This window comes from Mangifera indica, chromosome 18, assembly GCF_011075055.1.
Source record: "Mangifera indica cultivar Alphonso chromosome 18, CATAS_Mindica_2.1, whole genome shotgun sequence".
NCBI classification, from domain to species: Eukaryota; Viridiplantae; Streptophyta; class Magnoliopsida; order Sapindales; family Anacardiaceae; genus Mangifera; species Mangifera indica.
The window spans coordinates 8,873,072-8,892,868 of NC_058154.1; the positions used below are offsets into that span (position 1 = coordinate 8,873,072).

Consider the following 19,797-nt stretch of genomic DNA (forward strand, 5'->3'; position numbering starts at 1 on the left):
ATTAAAGGGAGCTAGTGTTATCGAGAAAATCTGGGGTGCTGCGAGCCTAAAACTTTATTTTGTTTTTATTTGGATTGAAACAACTATGTTATTCCTAATAGATGCATAGTATTTAGCTCCCAAGTGTTAGTTGCTCGCGAGATCACACGACATATTTGTAAGTATGAAACGTATGGCAGTATGAGATTTTTGTGGCTAAGTATTTGGTTTGGCTCTTCTATCATGTGTGAGTAGGAGATAGTAGGTCTAGATCCACCCATGACAGGTTGACCTAATTTGATTTAATTTAATTGTCAAAGGCAGTTATTAGAAGGAAGTTGGAGGATAGTTGGACACTTATAAATTATCCAAAAACGGCCTCCTCCTAACAATAATAATAATAATAATAATTTTTTCCGTTCACACACATGAAAAAGATATGAGTTTTCTATGTCTCTCCAAAACCAAAAACCACAGAGATCAAGTCTCCCAAATGGATGTAGTATATGGGGCAAATTGGGTCGTGGAAATGACTCACGTCAACATCTTGCACCGTATTCGAATGGGTTTCGTCAAAAACTTAAATCTGAATACATGAATTTATGTTTACTATAATTCACATAATGTTGATTTGACATGTTTAATTGTTTTCAACATTCACAATCAAACATCTGATACAAATTTAAAAAGTAGACCTTATGGAAACAAAAAACAACGAAGAAAAACAAAAACTAACCGGAGAGAATAAGTTGAGAAACAGTAGTGGAAAACTTAGGTGTGGAGTCTATCAAATAATATTATTTAATAACGATATCAAGAAAATTGTGGGATTAGAATAAAATAAGTAATAAGATAGTTATAAATTTGTGTCCATTAATTTCATCGAGATGAAATGAGGATCATTATTACCCCTGCTGAATCCCAAAAGCCCTCGCCATCTCATCAGAGCAGGGCTGTCGTCTCTGTATTTGTCAAACAAGATATTAAAAGTGTGTGACTAATTATCTACAAAATACGGCCCTGGGGAGTAGATTTTTTTCCAGCATATATGACATAAGTAGAAGTCTATTATTAAAAAAATTTGCATCATTTATTGCTGATAAAGTGTCACATCTCTGGTCCAATACCCTGGTCCACTGTCAAGATATTGTTCACTTTGGACACACAGTTCATCATAAGTTCGCTTATGGGCTTTACAATCCAAAATACGTCTTAACAATTAAGGAGCTTAAAGGGTATTTAACCAATCAAATTCTCTCACCACTAACCAATGTGGGATACATAGATAGACCCAGCATCTCTCTCGTGCTTTGTCGATGTGGGATTCGCCTAAGGGTATCACATACACCCCCCCTTACAGGACTCAACGTCCTCGCTGAGGTTTGCCCACCATCGTTCAAGAGGACACGCGAAGTTGCTCTGATACCATTTGTAACATCCCTGGTCCAATAACCCAGCTCACTGTCAAGATATTGTCCACTCTGGACACACAGTCTATCATGGGTTTACTTTTGGGCTTTGCAACCCAAAACGCGTCTTAACAGTTATGGAGCTCACAGACTATTTAACCAATCAAATTCTCCCACCACTAACCAATGTAGGATACATAGACAGACCCAACATCTCTCTCGCGCTTTGTCAATGTGGGATTCGCCTAAGGGTATCACATAAAGCAGCTATATGGCGTATGTGTAAATGACTAACATACCAGAGATATAATTTTATATGTTAATGCTGGTGCAAGTATTAGTTTTCTAAGTTCTAGACGACGGTCCCATTGATCATATATTTAATTGTGGTAGATAAAATGTAGATATCAATGGTGCGTACTGGAAGAGAAAATAATAAAATATTTGGTTTGGTAACAGCTTATTTTGAACTCTTTCTATCTTGATGAATTGATTATGTCAGAAATTTAGAATAATTTATTTGTTAATATTAGTCTTCTCATCTCCAAAGAGCGTGTATGTTTCCAATTTCCCATTTCCATCTCTCTCTCATCTCCAAAAGAGCAATGGGACATTTCAAGATCAATTTTACTGAATAATTGCAAGATTGATGACTAAATCTAAAATTTGACTTTAATCAAATTCCACCTCTTTCACCTCAAAGAAAGGGTTTGAGGTCATCAAGCAAAGTATGTCAATGTGAAATAACAAATATATCCTTTTCACTTTACACACTCAAACTATTGAATCCATTCTAATTCTAAATTTCCTTTAAAATGAATTTTTATGTCTGCACTGAACCAATGAAGCCATTGCCAATTGTTATTCGGTATTTTTCTTACATTTGTGGTAATTATGATTGTAAGGAAAATTTTGAAGTTCTATAAAAAAAAACTTGTCTAAAAACTTTTTGGCCGATTGTTAGAAGTGGTGATAATCGATATTTGACTAATATAGTTCTTTTTTATTAGTTGTCACAGCTAAAACATCAAGGGCATTATCTTTGGAAAGTTATTACATTTCCATGTTACATTTCACTTTATGATTCAATATATTTATTTGTATGCGTTTCACTTTCATAAAAATGAATGCTCTCGTAGTTAACATTACTAATACTTCTCTTTGAAGGACAATACTTTTATAAAAGGGTGTTGCACCACCTTTACTTATAAAGAGTTTATGCGAAATATTTCATACAAAGATATGTATATGAATCATGAGTGTAAATTGAGCCTAAATATGTCGAGTTTGAGCTCAAGCCACTCAAGTTTGGCTTTTGAACTTAGCTCGAGCTTAAAGATAGTCGATTTGATAAACTTATGAGCTCATGACTCAGTTTGAATAAAATATTAATAAACCCAAAAAAATTTAAATTATAACACTTAAACCTTTAAAATCTTATTTATGTTTGTAATATAAAGGATAATTAATAAATATGTAAATGATAGGATTAAAAGAATAATTTAACAATTAAAGAGTAAAAAATGGAATTTAACCAAGTTTGAGCCAACCAAACTTGTCTCAAGCTCATCTTTTAAAAACTTCCTAGAAATTGCTTTGTACAAGGGAGAGAACTAAATTTGTAAAGGAATCAAGGTGCCCATGTGGGCAGTGCATTTCGTTCTCAGGACTGGGCAGGGGTAAAATTGTGGAGATTCGAGAGTTTGAGGGTGTGAAGTTAAAAGGATAAATTTGTCATTTCATGATGACACCACTTTGTTTTATTACTAATTTACCCCAATGCCTCCAAAAGAGTGTATGTAACGCCAATTTCCACCTGGAAAAATCATCTTTAAATCTCCTATTCATTTCAGAAGCTCTCTCATCGTCATCGTCTTCCATATGGCCGTAGATGCGTCCTGTGTATCTCAAGTTTTACAAGTGATATTTCACACACTGGAGTTCAGGGAGTTTATGTATCTTTCACGTTGGCGCGGGGAAACTTCAACGCTGAGCGTATTGGCGACAACTCTTCTCCGTACACGAGACCTCGCCTTTAAAGTGGGGCCTCACCTCTGCTACGAGGAAACAGCTCTGAAATTGTGTCTGGACGATTTACTGGACTTGGTTTATGATGTGGATGAGATGGTGGACGGAGTTGCAACTTATATGTTAGGGCGTGAGCTGATTGCCCAACATTGTTTTAGCATTAACAAGGTGCGTAACCTTATCCCTGCTTGTTTTACTTATTCCACTCCAAATATCAGTGTGGCTTCCATGATTAAAGATATTAAAGATATCGATCGCCTTGTCGAAAAAATCATTTCCATTTATAAATTTCCTGGAGAGGCATCAATACCACAGCGCTCACCTTTAGTTACACGTTCTGGCGTTCACGGGCGAGATGAGGATAAAGAAAAGATACTTAAAATGGTGTTAAGTGACGAATCAAGTTATATAAGGATTGGTGGAATGGGAGGAATTGGCAAAACAAGGCTAGTTCAGGAGGTCTACAACGACAAGGCTTTGGAAGGTTTCAATATTAGAGCATGGGTAGATGTCTCTTATGGTCCCGATATTCAACATATTTGCAAGCAACTTCTCCAGCAGATCATTTTATCATCTGACGGGTTTCATGAATTAGAAGAAATACTAATTGCGCTTGGAAACGCTGTAATGGGAAAAAAATTCTTGTTTGTCTTGGATGATGTTCGGATTAAGGGACATTCCGATTGGGAACTTCTCAGGACAACTTTCGAGGCTGGAGCTGCAGGAAGTAAAATAATTGTTACTACTTGTATAGTTGATGTTCTAGGAACAATTCTGCCAAGTAAATGTTATAACTTGAATCTCCTAACAAAAGATGCCTGCTGGGCTATATTTGAGGAGCATGCATTTGAGATTGGAGGCATTAATCCTCAACGAACTTCACCACTAATTAGAGAGAAAGTTGTTGAAAAGATTCAAGGCTTGCCTCTGGCTGCAAGTACTCTTGGTAGCATGTTACGCTCTAAGCACCAGAATGAGTGGGAAAGCATATTGAATGACAAAACATTCGATTTTTTATTTGAATCTGAAATAATCCGTGTGTTAGAAACAACTTACTTTGATCTTCATTCTGATCTAAAAGCATGTTTTGCTTATTGTGCAATTTTGCCAAAGGATTATGAATTTGAGGAGAAGGAGCTTGTACTTTTATGGGCTGCAGATGGTCTTATCCTTTTACCATCTACAAGGCAAATTACATTGAAAAATTGGGGTGCTGAATTTTTTTCGGCTTTACTGCAAAGGTCAATTTTTCAACCATCAAGCAGTAATGCTTCTAAATTTAGAATGCATGGCTTTTTCAACAGTCTGGCCCGGAGGATTTTGGGGAAAAGAAGTTTTAAATTGGGAGAGGATTCTATAATCTTCAAAAAATTTTGATAAGATTCAGTATTTCTCTTACATTAGTGATAATTATGATCGAATGGAAAAATTTGAAATTCTCCATGGAATGACTCACCTAAGGACTTTTCTGCCAATTGCTAGAGGTGACAATACTCGATACTTGAGTAATATGGTTTTGTTTGATTTGTTACCAAAGTTAAAAACATTGAGGGCGTTATCTTTGGAAAGTTATTACATTACCATGTTACCAGATTCAATTGGAGATTTGAAGCTTCTAAGGTACCTTAACCTATCTAATACTGAGATAAGAAGTGTACCTGAATCAACAAGTTCATTGTTTAACTTGCAATGTTTGATATTAAAACATTGTGCCCAACTTATCAAGTTGCCTTCCAATGTAGGAAGTTTGATCAATCTCTATTACCTTGATATTACAGGAGTGAAGTTAGCAAATATGCCTCTGGGAATGGATAGTTTGAAAGATCTTCATGTGTTATCTAGTTTTGTTGTGGCCAAAGACAAGGGATCTTGTATAAAAGTTTTGAAAAATTTGAAATTTCTCTCTGGAGAACTTTGCATTTCAAGATTAGAGAATGTAGTTCTTGATTTTGAAGGATCTATTTTAGCTAATAAGAAGCACCTATAACTGTTGGTATTAGAATGGGGATCTCAACATGATGATTCACGAGACAAGGCAAAAGAAAAAGAAGTACTTGACATGCTGCAGCCCCATAAAAATCTAAGCAAACTTACAATCAAATGTTATGGTGGTCTAGTATTTCCATCTTGGGTAGGAGATCCATCATACTCCAACTTGGTGGCCCTAAGATTGGAAAATTGTGAAAAATGCACAATGTTGCCATCACTTGGGCAATTAAGCTTGCTTAAAGCACTCACCATCAAAGGCTTGGTAGGACTAAATAGGATTGGTTTGGAAATTTATGGGGAAAACTGCTCTAGACCTTTTCCATCTTTAAAGACTCTTTGTTTTGAGGATTTGCTAGAATGGGAATATTGGGACCTTATTGAAGGAAATGTGCATGTCAAAGGATTTCCTTGCTTGCAACAACTTTCCATCTTAGATTGCCCAAATCTTTGTGGCCAGTTACCTGACGATCTTTCTTCATTGGAGAAACTTGTTATTCATGAGTGCAAGCAATTAGTAGTTTCATTCAACTGTCTTCCTTCATTGAAAAAACTTTTGATTCATGGATGCTGACATTTGGTAGTTTCAACCCCAAGTTTTCCTATTCTCTGCGAATTAGAAGTAGTTGGATGTGAAAGAATGGTGTGCAGTACTCAGTTTGACTTTTATTCAGTAAGGTTTGTGACTCTTTCAAATATTTCAGAATCTAAGAATTGGTTTCTTCAAGGGTCTGAGGACGTAAAACATCTAAAGATTGTTAATTGTGAAGAACTCATAAATCCATGGCTGAATAGTGTTTGTCGTCAGAATCTAGTAGAAAGGTTGCATAGCTTCACTTCCCTTAGAAAACTGTGTATTGAAAATTGTAATAGACTTGTTTCGTTTTCAGAGGCAAGTTTTCTTTCTGTTTTGAAGGTACTGCAGATTAAAAATTGCAGTGCTCTAAAATTTGTTTTTGAAGGATGGAAGAATAATGATGCACATGTGGAAATCTTGCAAATTGAGGATTGTCATTCTCTAACATTTCTTACAAGAGGTTACCTACCTCCATTTCTGAAACAGCTCTCCCTAATAAATTGTAAGAAATTGCAGGGGTTGTTGGATGAGAAAGAGGACACTTGCTCTTCTTCCACTTCATTGGTGCATGATGAGGATGTTACACATGCCAGTACAAATCTTCTTGAGTATTTGTATATCTCCCAATGCCCATCTCTCACTTTTTTATCATCAAAGGACCAGTTATTTGTTGCACTGAAACACCTTGATATTCGGGATTGCTTGGGGCTCAGAACTTTATTATTGCAAGGCCAGTTACCCACAACACTGGAACACCTGGAGATTTCAGGTTGCTCAGAGCTTACCAGGTTGTCCACTAAAGGTTTGTTACCTAAGGTACTTAAACACCTAGACATTGCTGATTGTCCAAAGTTAAAGTCCATAGCAAAGAGCTTCGATAGAGGCACATCTGTTGGATATATCCAGATCAGAAACTGCAAAAATCTTGAATTCATACCTGAGGGCATACATTTTCTGAATAGTCTCCATACAATGTATGTACAAGATTGTCCTAGTCTTATCTCCTTTCCTTCAGAAGACTTACCCAACACCAACTCAAGTGAGCTATCAATTAAGAGGTGTAAGAAACTTAAAGCTTTACCCAGCGGGCTGCACAACCTCCACTGTCTTCGACGATTAGTAATATGGCAGTGTCCAGATATTATGTCGATTCCCGGAAGGCTTTCCCACCAGCCTAACCTCACTTTCAATTGCTGATGTCAAGCTATGTAATTCACTGTTTGAGTGGGGTCTGCATAATCTCACCAGTCTAAGAAGCCTTGAGATTAGGGGATGCCGGGATGCAATTTGTTTCCCGGTCGAGGAAATGAGTATGGTGCTTCCAACCTCTCTAACTCAACTGACCATTAGTCATTTCCCAAAACTGAAATGTCTATCGTCTAGGGGTTTTGAGACCCTTAGTTCTCTAGAAGAGCTTTCCATTAGTGATTGCCCAGAGTTGTCATCCTTTCCTAAAAGTTTGCCGCCCTCACTTCTGCAATTGTATATTTCTAATTGTCGTTTGCTGAAAAAGCAGTGCAGAAGGAATAAAGGACAAGAGTGGTCTAAGATTGCTGACATTCCTCGTGTCAGAATAGATTATGAATTCATCTACGACACATAGTAAGAAAATTATCTCTCTGGTATGTTAGTTTTTTACACACAAACCATATAGCTACTTTAACAGCAATAAATGATGCAAATTTATATGATAACAGGGTTTTGCTTATGTCATATATGCTGGAAAATAGTTCAACTCCTAATGCAATCTACCAACAGAGGGTAGGTTCTTTTTTTGTGTTTAACAAAATTATACTTGGTGGCATAATTTGATTTGAACTAAATAAATAATTGCAGCTTAGATATGGATCTTTTTAGTCAATTAATCAGTTTGCTGTACTTCAATTCAAAGTGTCAATAATTTTTTTTCCCATTTAATTTTCCATACGTTTTATTAAGGTGATTTTACATAATAATATTTGATATATTGAGTTGTCAAGAAGATGCTCCTAGGGGTAGATAATTAGTGATGTATTTTTAATATCTTGTTTATTTAAATTTTTTCATTGTAATTTTTATTTTTTTCCCTACTGTACTAGATCACATACAGATGGTTTGAGAAGCTGGGTTCCACTATCACTAACTATCAGGATAGGATGCCAAACACATTGGAGGTCAGGTAATAAAAATTTATATTATTTTTTTTCATACAACTAGTATCTTACTATCCAGATCTCTGAGGAATAATATGTTATATCTGCTAGTACATCACAGTACCAGTTCACAGGCATTGATGCGTGGCATTGCTGTCATCTCTGTTCTGGAAGTTATTCTCCCAGGCATTGCTTCATCTTTGTTCCGGAAGTTACTCACTTCGCCTGATTGGTCTTTATGTAAGTTGTAGTTGGTGAAAGGTACTGTAAAAAAATATTTGAACAACAATTATTTTATGAATGAAAGTGCATACAAAAAAATCTTATTTCTGGTGCTTACTTGCCCATCCTTACGAAAGCATATTATTTCTAAGACAGTAAGACTTTATGTTACTGAATACAGGAAAAAAAGGGAAATTGAATGCCCTTTTTTCTTACCTAAACTAAATGTAAATTAGAGTTCATATTCCACCAAAAAAACAAAAGTTAATGTTGTTACATTCTGTATGGGCTAAAAACTTTCTATACTGCTTAAAATTTGTAGATTGATATGTCAATTTTGTCTCATGTTGTAAATGAAGTTTATTTCTTTCACAAGTACACTTCTTCCTTCTCCTCCTATTAGACTTGATTACTATGCTTTGTAGCAATCTTGCCTTTTATAAAATGTCTCATAAATTTGTCTTCTTTAGGATTTCCCCTACATTCGTTACTTTTGGGAAGTAACATCTAGTGGATGATGTCTTTTTGGTAACCTCACTTATGGTGTAAAACTTTTTATTCTTTCAGGTAATGACCCCAAATTTATAATTTGAATACTATTAAAACAGTGTATGTGCATTTTCCATGTGTATATGTATATGTTTCGTCTAAAATAAAAAAGTAGTATTCCTATGTGGTTTGAAATTTCTACAACAATGCTTTGTGAAGTATTGAGAAATCAATTCCTGTCTTTTTCTTTCATTGTTCATGTGAAAGCTGATATTATAGTGTTGTGTTGTTTGATTTTTAGGGGAGAAAATGATGAGAGGAAGCTTGGGTATGATAATCTAAATAGATTATCGTACCCTGGCTTCCTCAAATTACTGATAATTTAATGTTGTTTCATTTCATCAGCTTCAGTAAAATGATGCCTTGTGTATGAACAACAACTAATTTTATATTATTTTTTTATATTACAGTTGGAATGTTAGAGCCCGATTATATGTGAGGAAGAAGAAAGGAGGAGGGAAGGCAAGAAGAAAGGCACGAGCGGAGGAAGAGACTGGAAAGCAAATCATGGTGGCAGAGGGCTGTAATTTTAATGCAGATGGCAGCAGTGGTGGTGACTCCAGTAAGCAGTTTATGGGAGCTCCAGATGGCAGCACTCCAGAATCAGCAAAAGCAGCAGACAGGCAGCAAAAGTTTTGGGATATGCTGGAAAAGAAAGAAATTATGAAGACATTGAAAGCTGAGCTGGCATGCAGGGATTGGGAGAGGAGTTGGGAGGAATTAAGAAATAGGGACCTGGAGAAGGAAATGGGGAAGGAAGAGGAGAAATAGAAAGAAAGTGGGGGAGAGCTCCAGCCTCTCGAAAGCTGGAAGGCATTGAATTTTCTGGGAATTCCTTGAGTCATTGTAATCAATGAGGGTTTTAGCTATGTTGCTGTGTGAGAGTTTTAGTTGTGTTGATGCTGCATTTCTTTTGATTACTTGTAACCTTTTGGAGACTTGAGTTTTAATGTTGGTGTAGAGATTATTAGTCTGAGTTCATAGAGTGTGAAGTTGATTTTGTAACCCAAATGCCAAGGAATGCAAAACTGAGTGTCTTTGTTCTTTAATGAAATTATTATAGAAAGAATTTCAATTTACATTCTGTTTTCTGCATTAATTTTTTTCTGCGTTGGTTCACTGTTACATCGGAAACAAACAAATAACAGCCCGCAAGTGAGTCTCGACTCTCTGGGAGCCCCAACCGCATACTCCATCGAGTCCGAATACTGCTAGTGCCGTCCGCGAAATCTCCAGGTTCTTATCACGTGGTATCAGAGCATGACCAGAACAGAGTGTCGAGTAGAAGGGCTGGAGAAGGAGGTAACTGAGGTTCATGAGAGGTTGGCAAGAATGGGTGATCGTTTGGAAAGGTTGGACCAGGAGGTAAGGGAAAGGGCCAACGACACGCAGGTGAGGTTGGAAGGGATGGAGAGCGGTATGGAAGTCATTAAAGAATATCTCCAAGACCTTAAGGAGGTCATGATCGATAAGGAAGGTGGCGACAAGGGTAAGTCCCCGATGGACCCAAGACCCTCCACAGCTCCAGCTGGGGGCCAAAGCAGCACTACACCAAACGGGAGAGAGCCGACTCCCAACATGCACCCACCTACTGGGGCTACCCCCGTTCGACAGCCATGGGGAGAAGAGAATGTTGATGGTGGGGAAGAAACGTTCGAAATCGGATAGAGAGGAGTTGACTGCCAGGGGGGTGGGCGATGTGACATCTAGTTCCGTCGATTGGACCTACCACTGTTTGCTGGTGAACAAGCTTTGGAGTGGTTAGAAAAGGTTGAGCGTTACTTTGACGTAAACTGAGTAGTGGAGGGCAAAAGGCTGACGGCCGTGGGTGTATGTATGAAGGGAGCGGCGTTTCATTGGTTTAGGTGGAGATAGAGGCGACAACAGTTCATTGGATGGGAGGAATTCTGAAGCGCCACCCTTAGGAGGTTCAGAATAGATGACGAGCGGACCGCTCAAGAGGAGCTGTTTGCTATCCTCTTGATAGAATCTGTTCACGAGTACCGATGCCGATTTGAGCTACTATCAGCAGAGGTTGAAGAGCTGTTGGAAGGTACCTTAATGGTGATTTTCATGAATGGTCTTCCGGAAGAACTCAGGGAGGAAGTGCGTCTATTTCGACCAGCCACCTTGGAGGAGACGATGGAGAGAACGCAGGAGATAGGGAGGAAAAATGCGTTGATTGAAAACAAAGGGGGAAGCCGACCCAGGAAATATTACCCGAGGACCAAACAGCTCCAACCTGACCACCAACCCCTCCCCCCCAAACTAGGGTTGGATTCGAGCTGAGCCAGCTCGAGCTCGAGCTCAGCTCGGCTCGGTTCGAGCCCGAAACGAGCCGGGCTCAGCTCGGCTCGATCGAGCCCGAGCTGGCTCGGATTGGCTCGGTATATTTTTTTAAAATTTTTTTTATACAAAACGGCGTCGTTTTGATACATATATATATACAAAACGGTGTCATTTTGATATAAAAAATGAGCCGAGCCGAGCCGTTATCGAGCCAAGCTGAAAACGAGCCGAACTTGAGTCGAGCCGAATTCGGCTCGAGTCGAGCTCGAGCCGGCCCTTAAAAAGCCGAACCGAGCCCGAGCTGGCTGCGAGCCGAGCTCGGCTCGGCTCGAATCCAGCCCTACCCCAAACGCAGGCCAACCCACACAGTCCAACTGCCCACCCCAACTTACATATTACCGACCCAATATCCAACCAAACCCTAACCTAAATACACTACCCAATCTCCCAACACCCGGCCCAGCACCAACCCATGCACCCGACCCAACTCGTCCCCCCTTAAATCTACATCCATTTGGTCAAGGTAGATGAGAAAACGTTTTCTCATACACGAACGCGACATCTTCAGCAAGACCCTCGAACGCCTCAGTCGTGTTTTCCTCTAACCAACGAAGAGACAACAACTTCCAAAGGTTGTCCGATGGCGAATACCGATCCAAAATCGAGAAAGACTTATGTTTTAAGTGCGACGAGAAATACACCCCTGGGCATCGGTGCTGGTATCGGCAGCTACGGATAATGACAGCATGTGAGCAAGACACCACAGCAAACGAGGAAAAAGAGGTGGAAGAAGACGACGCCGAAGTAAGGGAGATGGAAGCCAGCCTCAACTCAAGCTCGGTGGTGGGATTGGATTCTACGAAAACAATGAAGTTTATCGAAGCCGTCGGAGAAAGGCAAGTGCTGATACTTTTGGATAGTGGGGCGACGCATAATTTCATCTCCGATCAATTAGTAACCGAAATGCAAATTCCCGTCCAGCCAATTACAATTGCGGTTGTGTTAGGAGATAATAGAAAAGTCAGAGGAATTGGGAAATGTAAGAGAGTTGAGTTGGTTGTGCAGGGGGTGAAAATTATTCAAGACTTCCTTCCTTTCAGATTGGGTGGGATAGATGTGATATTGGGAATTGAATGGCTGAGTCGGCTCGGGGAGGTAAAAACCGATTGGGGAAAACAGACCATGCGTTTTAAATGGGATGGGCAGAGGGTCGAATTGAAGGAGGATGTGTCGTCGACCAGATTGAAGACATCCGTGGAAACTCTTTTGAAATTGATGGCGTAGGGGAGTGATGGGTTCACCTTGAAATCGAACAACGAGGGAAAAATTTCGAAGCAGGATGAGGAAGATATACCAACAGAGTTAACACCATTGTTAAAGGAGTTTGAAGAATTGTTTGTAGAACCATACGGACTTCTACCGAAACGTGATAGAGACCATGCTATTCGGTTGGTGGAAGGGAGCCAACCCCCAAACTTGAGGCCTTACCGCTATCCACATTTTCAGAAAATGGAAATAGAGAAAATTATCAAAGAGATGCTGGCGGTAGGGGTTATCCGAACCAACGTGAGTCCTTTCTCAAGCCCGATTCTGTTGGTGAGGAAGAAGGATGGGAGTTGGAGATTTTGTGTTGATTACAGAGCTCTAAACCGTGTGATTGTACCTGATAGGTTCCCGATTCCAGCGATAGACGAACTCCTCGACGAATTGGTAGGAGTTGAAATTTTCAGTAAATTGGATTTACGCTTGGGATACCATCAGATGCAAGTTAAAGAGGCAGACGTGGAGAAGACAGCCTTCCATGAGTTCTTAGTCATGTCGTTCGGGTTATCGAATGCCCCTGCCACATTCAAAAGTTTGATGAACGACATCTTTCGCCCCTTCTTGAGGAAGTTTGTACTAGTGTTCTTCGACGACATCTTGGTCTTTAGCAAAGGATCCGATGACCACTTACGACACTTACGAACGGTGTTGGAAACATTAAGAAGTCATTGCTTAGTGGTCAACAAAAAGAAGTGTCAGTTTGGCAGGGAGAAAATAGACTATTTGGGCCACATTGTGTCAAGACACGGGGTAAAGTCGACCCTCGGAAAATAGAGGATATGCGGAGTTGGCCCATACTGCGGGATTTGTGTGACCTGAGAGGGTTTTTGGGACTCACAGGATATTATCGCAGGTTCGTGCTCAGATACAGAAAAATTGCGAAGCCACTAACTGATTTGTTAAAAAAAAAAGCTTTCAGATGGAATGAGGAGGCGCAAGCTGCATTTGAAGCCTTTAAGGAAGCAATGACCACTGTCCCCATTCTTGCCCTACTCGATTTCACAAAGATATTCGTAGTGGAAACAGATACTTTGGGCTCAGAATTAGGTGTTGTCCTCATGCAAGCCAGAAGACCCATTGCCTATTTAGGTAAAGCCTTGTCTCCGCGAAACAGAGAAAAACCAGTTTACAAAAGGGAGCTGATGGGCATCATCTTAGCACTGCAGAAATGACGACATTATCTGCTTGGTCGCCACTTTTAGGTGAGAACCGACCAGCGCAGCCTCAAGTTTCTAACCGAGCAGAAGACAGTAGGCCACGAGCAGCAAAAATGGCTGGTGAAGATGCTGGGATTCGATTTCGACATTGTGTACAAACCCAGGTGTGAGAACAAGGCTGCCAATGCCTTGTCTAGGAGACCATTGGAAGAAGGGGAATTGAAAGCCATCACCTTTGCCACTCCAGCGGACGCAGAAGAAATACAGGAAGAGGTAATGAAGGATGAGAAATTGAGAGGAATCATTCAGGATTTGACCAAAGGGACAGCCGCACACACTAGCTATGAGCTGAGGAGAGGGAATTTGTTGTACAAAAGATGCACGGTGTTGCCTAGAAATTCCAGGTTGGTTCACTTATTCATAACTGAATTTCACTCTACACCCTTCGGCGGTCATTCTAGCGTCTTCCGCACTTACAAGAAAGTCTCAGCAATTTTTTATTGGGAGGGGATGAAGAATGATGTCAAGAAGTTTGTGGCAGAGTGCGAAGTGTCAGCGGGCCAAATACAAAGCGACGTCACCGGCAGGGCTCCTGCAACCTCTCCCTGTCCCTTCAAAAATTTGGGAAGATTTGTCAATGGATTTTGTTGTGCGGTTGCCGAAAGCTAAGGGGTACGATACAATATTGGTAGTGGTGGATCGTTTTACTAAATATGGGCATTTCCTCGCTGTTCGTCAGTCGTACACAGCCAAAGACATCGCTGGAATTTTTAGTAGAGAGGTTGTGAGACTTCATGGCTTTCCGCTGACCATTATTTCGGATAAAGATAGCGTCTTCATGAGTACATTCTGGTCGGAGCTCTTTAGAGCATTTGGAACAGCCCTTAAATTCAGCTCGGCCTATCATCCTCAAACCGACGGACAAACGGAGGTTGTAAATCGGAGTTTGGAAACATATCTTAAGAGTTTTTGTTTCGAACAGCAGCGTACATGGCCAAACTGGCTACCTTGGGCGGAATATTGGTTTAACACTACATTTAATTCGGCAACAGGAATGATGTCGTTTAAGGCTGTGTATGGGCGCGATCCGCCACCACTCTTGAAGTTTGTGGAAGAACCCTCCAAAGTCGAGGATGTCGATGTCATGATAAAGCAATGAAATGAAATCTTGGATAGGCTGAAATCAAATCTTCACAAGGCCCAACAAAGAATGAAAATATTGGCTGATCGAAACCGGCGTGAGGTAGAACTGGCAGTGGGAGATCAGGTGTATCTGAAGCTACAACCTTATAGACTTCGATCGTTAGCATCGCGGCCTAACGAGAAGCTGAGTCCATGCTACTACGGGCCTTTTGAGGTTGAGGAGAAAATTGGATAGGTTGCATACAGACTCAAACTTCCAGAGACAGCTAGAATCCATCCAGTCTTCCACATTTCTCAACTGAAGAAAAGAATAGGCCCTTCAGTAACCTGTACGCCCCTTCCGAACTGCTTGAACGAGGCTGCTGAACTGGAAGCACAGCCTGAAGAGGTCTTGGATTTTCGTTATTCACAGCAAGGAGACCTGGAGCTGCTCATTAAATGGGACGGTTTACAGGATCACGAGAATTCCTGGGAACTATATAAAAATTTAATCCATGCTTTCCCTCATTTGCACCTTGAGGACAAGGTGCCTCTAGATGAGAAGGGCAATGTTAGAGCCCGAGTATATGTGAGGAAGAAGAAAGGAGGAGGGAAGACAAGAAGAAAGGCACGAGCGGAGGAAGAGACTGGAAAGCAAATCATGGTGGCAGAGGGCTGTAATTTTAATGCAGATGGCAGCAGTGGTGGTGACTCCAGTAAGCAGTTTATGGGAGCTCCAGATGGCAGCACTCCAGAATCAGCAAAAGCAGCAGACAGCAGAAAAAGTTTTGGAACATGCTGGAAAAGAAAGAAATTATGAAGACATTGAAAGCTGAGCTGGCATGCAGGGATTGGGAGAGGAGTTGGGAGGAATTAAGAAATAGGGACCTGGAGAAGGAAATGGGGAAGGAAGAGGAGAAATAGAAAGAAAGTGGGGGAGAGCTCCAGCCTCTCGAAAGCTGGAAGGCATTGAATTTTCTGGGAATTCCTTGAGTCATTGTAATCAGTGAGGGTTTTAGCTATGTTGCTGTGTGAGAGTTTTAGTTGTGTTGATGCTGCATTTCTTTTGATTACTTGTAACCTTTTGGAGACTTGAGTTTTAATGTTGGTGTGGAGATTATTAGTCTGAGTTCATAGAGTGTGAAGTTGATTTTGTAACCCAAATGCCAAGGAATGCATAACTGAGTGTCTTTGTTCTTTAATGGAATTATTACAGAGAATTTCAATTTACATTCTGTTTTCTGCATTAATTTTTTTCTGCGTTGGTTCACTGTTACATCGGAAACAGACAAATAACAGCCCGCAAGTGAGTCTCGACTCTCTGGGAGCCCCAGCCGCATACTCCATTGAGTCCGAATACCGCTAGTGCCGTCCGCGAAATCTCCAGGTTCCTATCAGGTTTGTGTCAGTTCTCTTTAAAATGAGGTGTCTGAAAGATAAATTTGTGAACTTCTTTGAAGTGTGACCATTGAATACCTTTATGTGTATGAATTTACATATATACTAAAAGTGGCTATATGTGATTGATAAGGCACTGGAAATTTTTCTTTATTGAAAGGAGGTTGTGATTGTAGCGGCATAAATTTTCCTTTCCTAATGTTAGCAAATTGTCCCACACCTCCATGTTTTTAATGTTTCACCATCTGAGTTGTTAGCATTGTTATGAACCAATCCTTGTCTTTATCAAGACAAAAATGCATTTAGATGTTTAAGTATAATTCAGCCTTCTCTTATTAACTTGCTTTGGTTTTACATTTTTTATTCCAGCTTCATCTCATAACAGTTCTTTGTTTTGTGGTACCACTTTAGATAACTCCTTGGTCCTGGAGGGACTCTATTGAGTGAGTAGAAGTGATTACAGAGACAATAGGGTAGCCTGTTCTGGGAAAACAACGTGGCAATATTGTGGATACATCGAGGTAATAATGAACTTTGTAGTGTTGATGAGTAATGCAATTGATGAATGAAAGTACCTTCTCTTGGCTGATTTGTTTCTTTTCTCACTGTTTCATCACTACTTTCTTCCCTTTCTGTGATTTCTGTTTCCTGGAATTGTTGCTAGAGTTGAGTCTCGGGTTGGTTCATTTTTGTCTCTAAACTAATCTCCTTCTTGCTTATAGTGGAGGTGGAAATTCTGGTGTGTGAGAAAAATTGACTGAGAGGAAGGCTGGAGAATCAACAAAAGTTGCAGTGGGAGTGCAGCAGTAGCAGAATTGCCGGAAAACAATTGGGTATGTATCAGTAAGTATGCTCCAAAATGAAGCTTTCATCTCTCTTCTGGAAGTTAGTCCCTTCGCCTCATTGATTTATTGATAAGCTATGTTGGGTGATGGGTAATTTAAAGAAGTATTTGAAGTTTACAATTTTTTTATGAATAAAAATATATACAAAAAAGTCTTGTTTTTAGCAATGTTTTTGATAACATATCAGTGATCACACAGATTGTCTCACTGGTTCATAGTTCAACCGGTTTAACCAATTGGTTCAATCTACTATCAAATTATAATAGATTTTTTAAATAATATCAATAATTTAATATATGTTTTAAACATAAATCGTTAGAAGTTTATTGAAAGCAAATTTGTTACAATCATCAATAATAGCGAAATATATTTGCTTTTTTGAATTATAAATTTCAGTTCATTAAAAAAAGAAACAATTTTAAATATCTTAATTAAACAATTTCTCTATGATGAAGGCTCCAGCCACTCTTCATCATTTTAAGAATAACAAAATTTTCCAAAAATGTTATACATTATGATAGAAAATGTGAATAGATTATAGAAATATAAAAATTAATACTATTAGAAAAATCCTGCTATATATTATATATCAGTCATTCGATTGTTAATTCTTATTTATAATTACAGCATAAGGGTAATATTACATATATCAAAATATATGAAATTTCTGAGACAATTTAACAGAGCCTGGGGGCCTGAAGAGGTACACAAACATTGGGCAGATTTTTGCTCCGGATAGAAGAATTAGAATAAACGGTTTTAGTTGCTTAAAATTTACAAAAGAATAGGTCAAATCTGATTATATTGATTTTAACTAGTTCAGCTAATTTACTAGTTTTAATTGGGTTTAACCGAATCAATAATCAACTCAGTTTTTAATGTGAATCGGATCAGATTTGGAGTCAGTTTTCAGTTAAACTGGGTGAACCAGCTGGTCCGATCCGGTTTCAAGTTCAACTGGGTGAACCGACAGGTCCGGTTCGGCTTTAAAAACCTTTGTTTCTGGTGCTTACTTGCCCATCCTTATAAAAGCATATTATTTCTACGACACTTAGACTTGTATGTTCTATATCCCTAATTTCTTTTCTGCTTCACAACTCTGATTGGTGTTGTTACTGATTTTCTATTATGACTGCACAAACTGAATAAAAAGGAAAAAAAAAAAAATTGAATGCCCCTTTTTTAAAACCTAAACTGAATGTAAATTAGTGTTCATATTCCCTCAAAAAACAGAAGTTTGTGTTGTTACATTAGGTGTGAGCTAAAACCTTTCTATCCTGCTTAAATTTGGTTATTAGCATTGTTATGAACCAATCCTTGTCTTTGTCGAGACAAAAACACATCCAGATGCTTAGTTATAATTCAGCAATCTCTTATTAACTTGCTTTGGTTGTAAATTTTTTCTTTCAGGTTTGTCTCATAATATTTCTATGTTGTTGTGGTACAGCTTTAGAAAGCTCCTTGATCCTGGAGGGACTCTGTTGAGTTATTAGAAGTGATTACAGAGACAGCAGGAGTAGCCTGTTCTGGGAAAACAACATGGTAATATTATGGATACATTAAGCTAGTAATGAGCTTCACCCTCATCCTCTCTTTTCTTCCAAGTCTTCTATATTTTCTGTACTTGCAAGCTCATTGGCCGCTTACATGGATTCTTTTACTTTGTTTTCAGCATTATTGCCTTACTTCTGGTAGAACATCTGCCTGATTCATCTTGGTTTTCACTTGGGATAAATATCTGAGCTTTTTGAGCCTGTTTATTTGTGTGCCTCCAGTAAAATATCAGTTTCCTTGCCGCAACAGCCATCTATTGGGGCACCAGATGTTGTGTAGGTTGTGTTTAGAGCTTGCAGCTTTAACCTTTGGCAAATTTCAGTCTGTAGACATTAATGGAGCTATGTTATTATTTGGAAAAGTTTATTTGACAGGATATCCTTTAACTTGATGACCTTGCGGATATTTGAGTCGAATCAGTAAAACAGGCAGCAGAGATAAAGCTAAGCACCTTGCTAACGCTAAAAGAACGCTAAGCCATCAGCTCACACCTGTCATTAGGACAAATATTCAATTCAGGGATAAAGTAATTATGGATGATTTTAGTTTCGTTTCAAAATAATACTTGTAGAGGTGAAATTTTATTTTGTCTAATAAGGCTTAGTATTCAATTTTAGGAATGATTTCATTTTTATTCCAAAATGGTCTCCTAAAGTTTAACATTCAATTTTAAGGATATTTTTAGTTTCATTTTAAAATGATAATTTTAGAAGACAAATTCTTTTTGTTCTCAGAATAATAATTTTAAAGGGCGAAAATTTAAATTTATCTATCAAAGTTTAACATTCAATTTTAGAGATAATTTTAGTTTTATTCCAAAATTAAATAATTTTAGAGGATGGTTTCATTTTTGTCATAATTTTAGAATATGAAAATTTAATTTCATCTACCAAAGTTTAGCTTTTAATTTTAAAAATATTTTCAGTTTAATCCTAAAAATAATAATTTTAAAGAATGATTTCATTATCGTTACAAAATAATAATTTTAAAGAACAAAATTTTAATATCATCCACTAAAGGTTAGCATCTCATTTAAGGAGATTTTTAGTTTCATCCCAAAATAATAATTTTGAAGCACAATTTTATTTTTGTCCTAGAATAATAATTATAAAAGACGAATCCTCCAAAGTTTTGCATTCAATTTTAAAAACATTTTTTGTTTTGCCCTATAATAATAATTTTAAATAATTATGTCATTTTAAAATAACTTTATAGGTGAAATTTTAA

General features: G+C 38.5%; 2 protein-coding genes and 1 long non-coding RNA gene across 9 annotated transcripts in view; all 3 read left to right on the plus strand.

Moving 5' to 3' along the window:
* Positions 1 to 9,961, plus strand: part of LOC123201957 (putative disease resistance protein At3g14460) — a 52,821-nt gene extending 42,860 nt beyond the window's left edge. Inside the window, exons 3-5 of one of the 5 annotated variants that reach the window (XM_044617639.1) lie at positions 8,233 to 8,372; positions 8,804 to 8,900; positions 9,293 to 9,961. The gene's annotated coding sequence lies outside the window, so the exon portion shown is untranslated. Of the gene's footprint in view, positions 1 to 8,232; positions 8,901 to 9,292 lie in introns of all 5 variants that reach the window. The other 4 variants (XM_044617638.1, XM_044617633.1, XM_044617635.1 and 1 more) reach the window with 4 other exon arrangements.
* LOC123201675 (putative disease resistance RPP13-like protein 1) lies at positions 3,270 to 4,793 on the plus strand. The gene has a single exon (XM_044617259.1). The coding sequence runs from the start codon at positions 3,270 to 3,272 to the stop codon at positions 4,791 to 4,793; it is 1,524 nt and encodes a 507-aa protein (XP_044473194.1).
* Positions 9,962 to 16,497: 6,536 nt separating the features above from the next.
* LOC123201959 lies at positions 16,498 to 18,961 on the plus strand. Of its 3 annotated transcripts, XR_006498890.1 has the most exons (5): positions 16,498 to 16,692; positions 16,894 to 17,004; positions 18,464 to 18,558; positions 18,689 to 18,849; positions 18,933 to 18,961. It is a non-coding gene; the product is annotated as an uncharacterized LOC123201959 (long non-coding RNA). The 3 variants fall into 3 exon arrangements; XR_006498889.1 differs by having other exon boundaries at positions 16,894 to 17,014; positions 18,689 to 18,961; XR_006498888.1 differs by having other exon boundaries at positions 18,689 to 18,961.
* The last annotated feature ends 836 nt before the right edge of the window (positions 18,962 to 19,797 follow it).

Excerpts from the sequence above, each read along its gene's own strand:
- LOC123201675 (XM_044617259.1), top strand. The coding sequence starts at position 3,270 with ATGGCCGTAGATGCGTCCTGTGTATCTCAAGTTTTACAAGTGATATTT.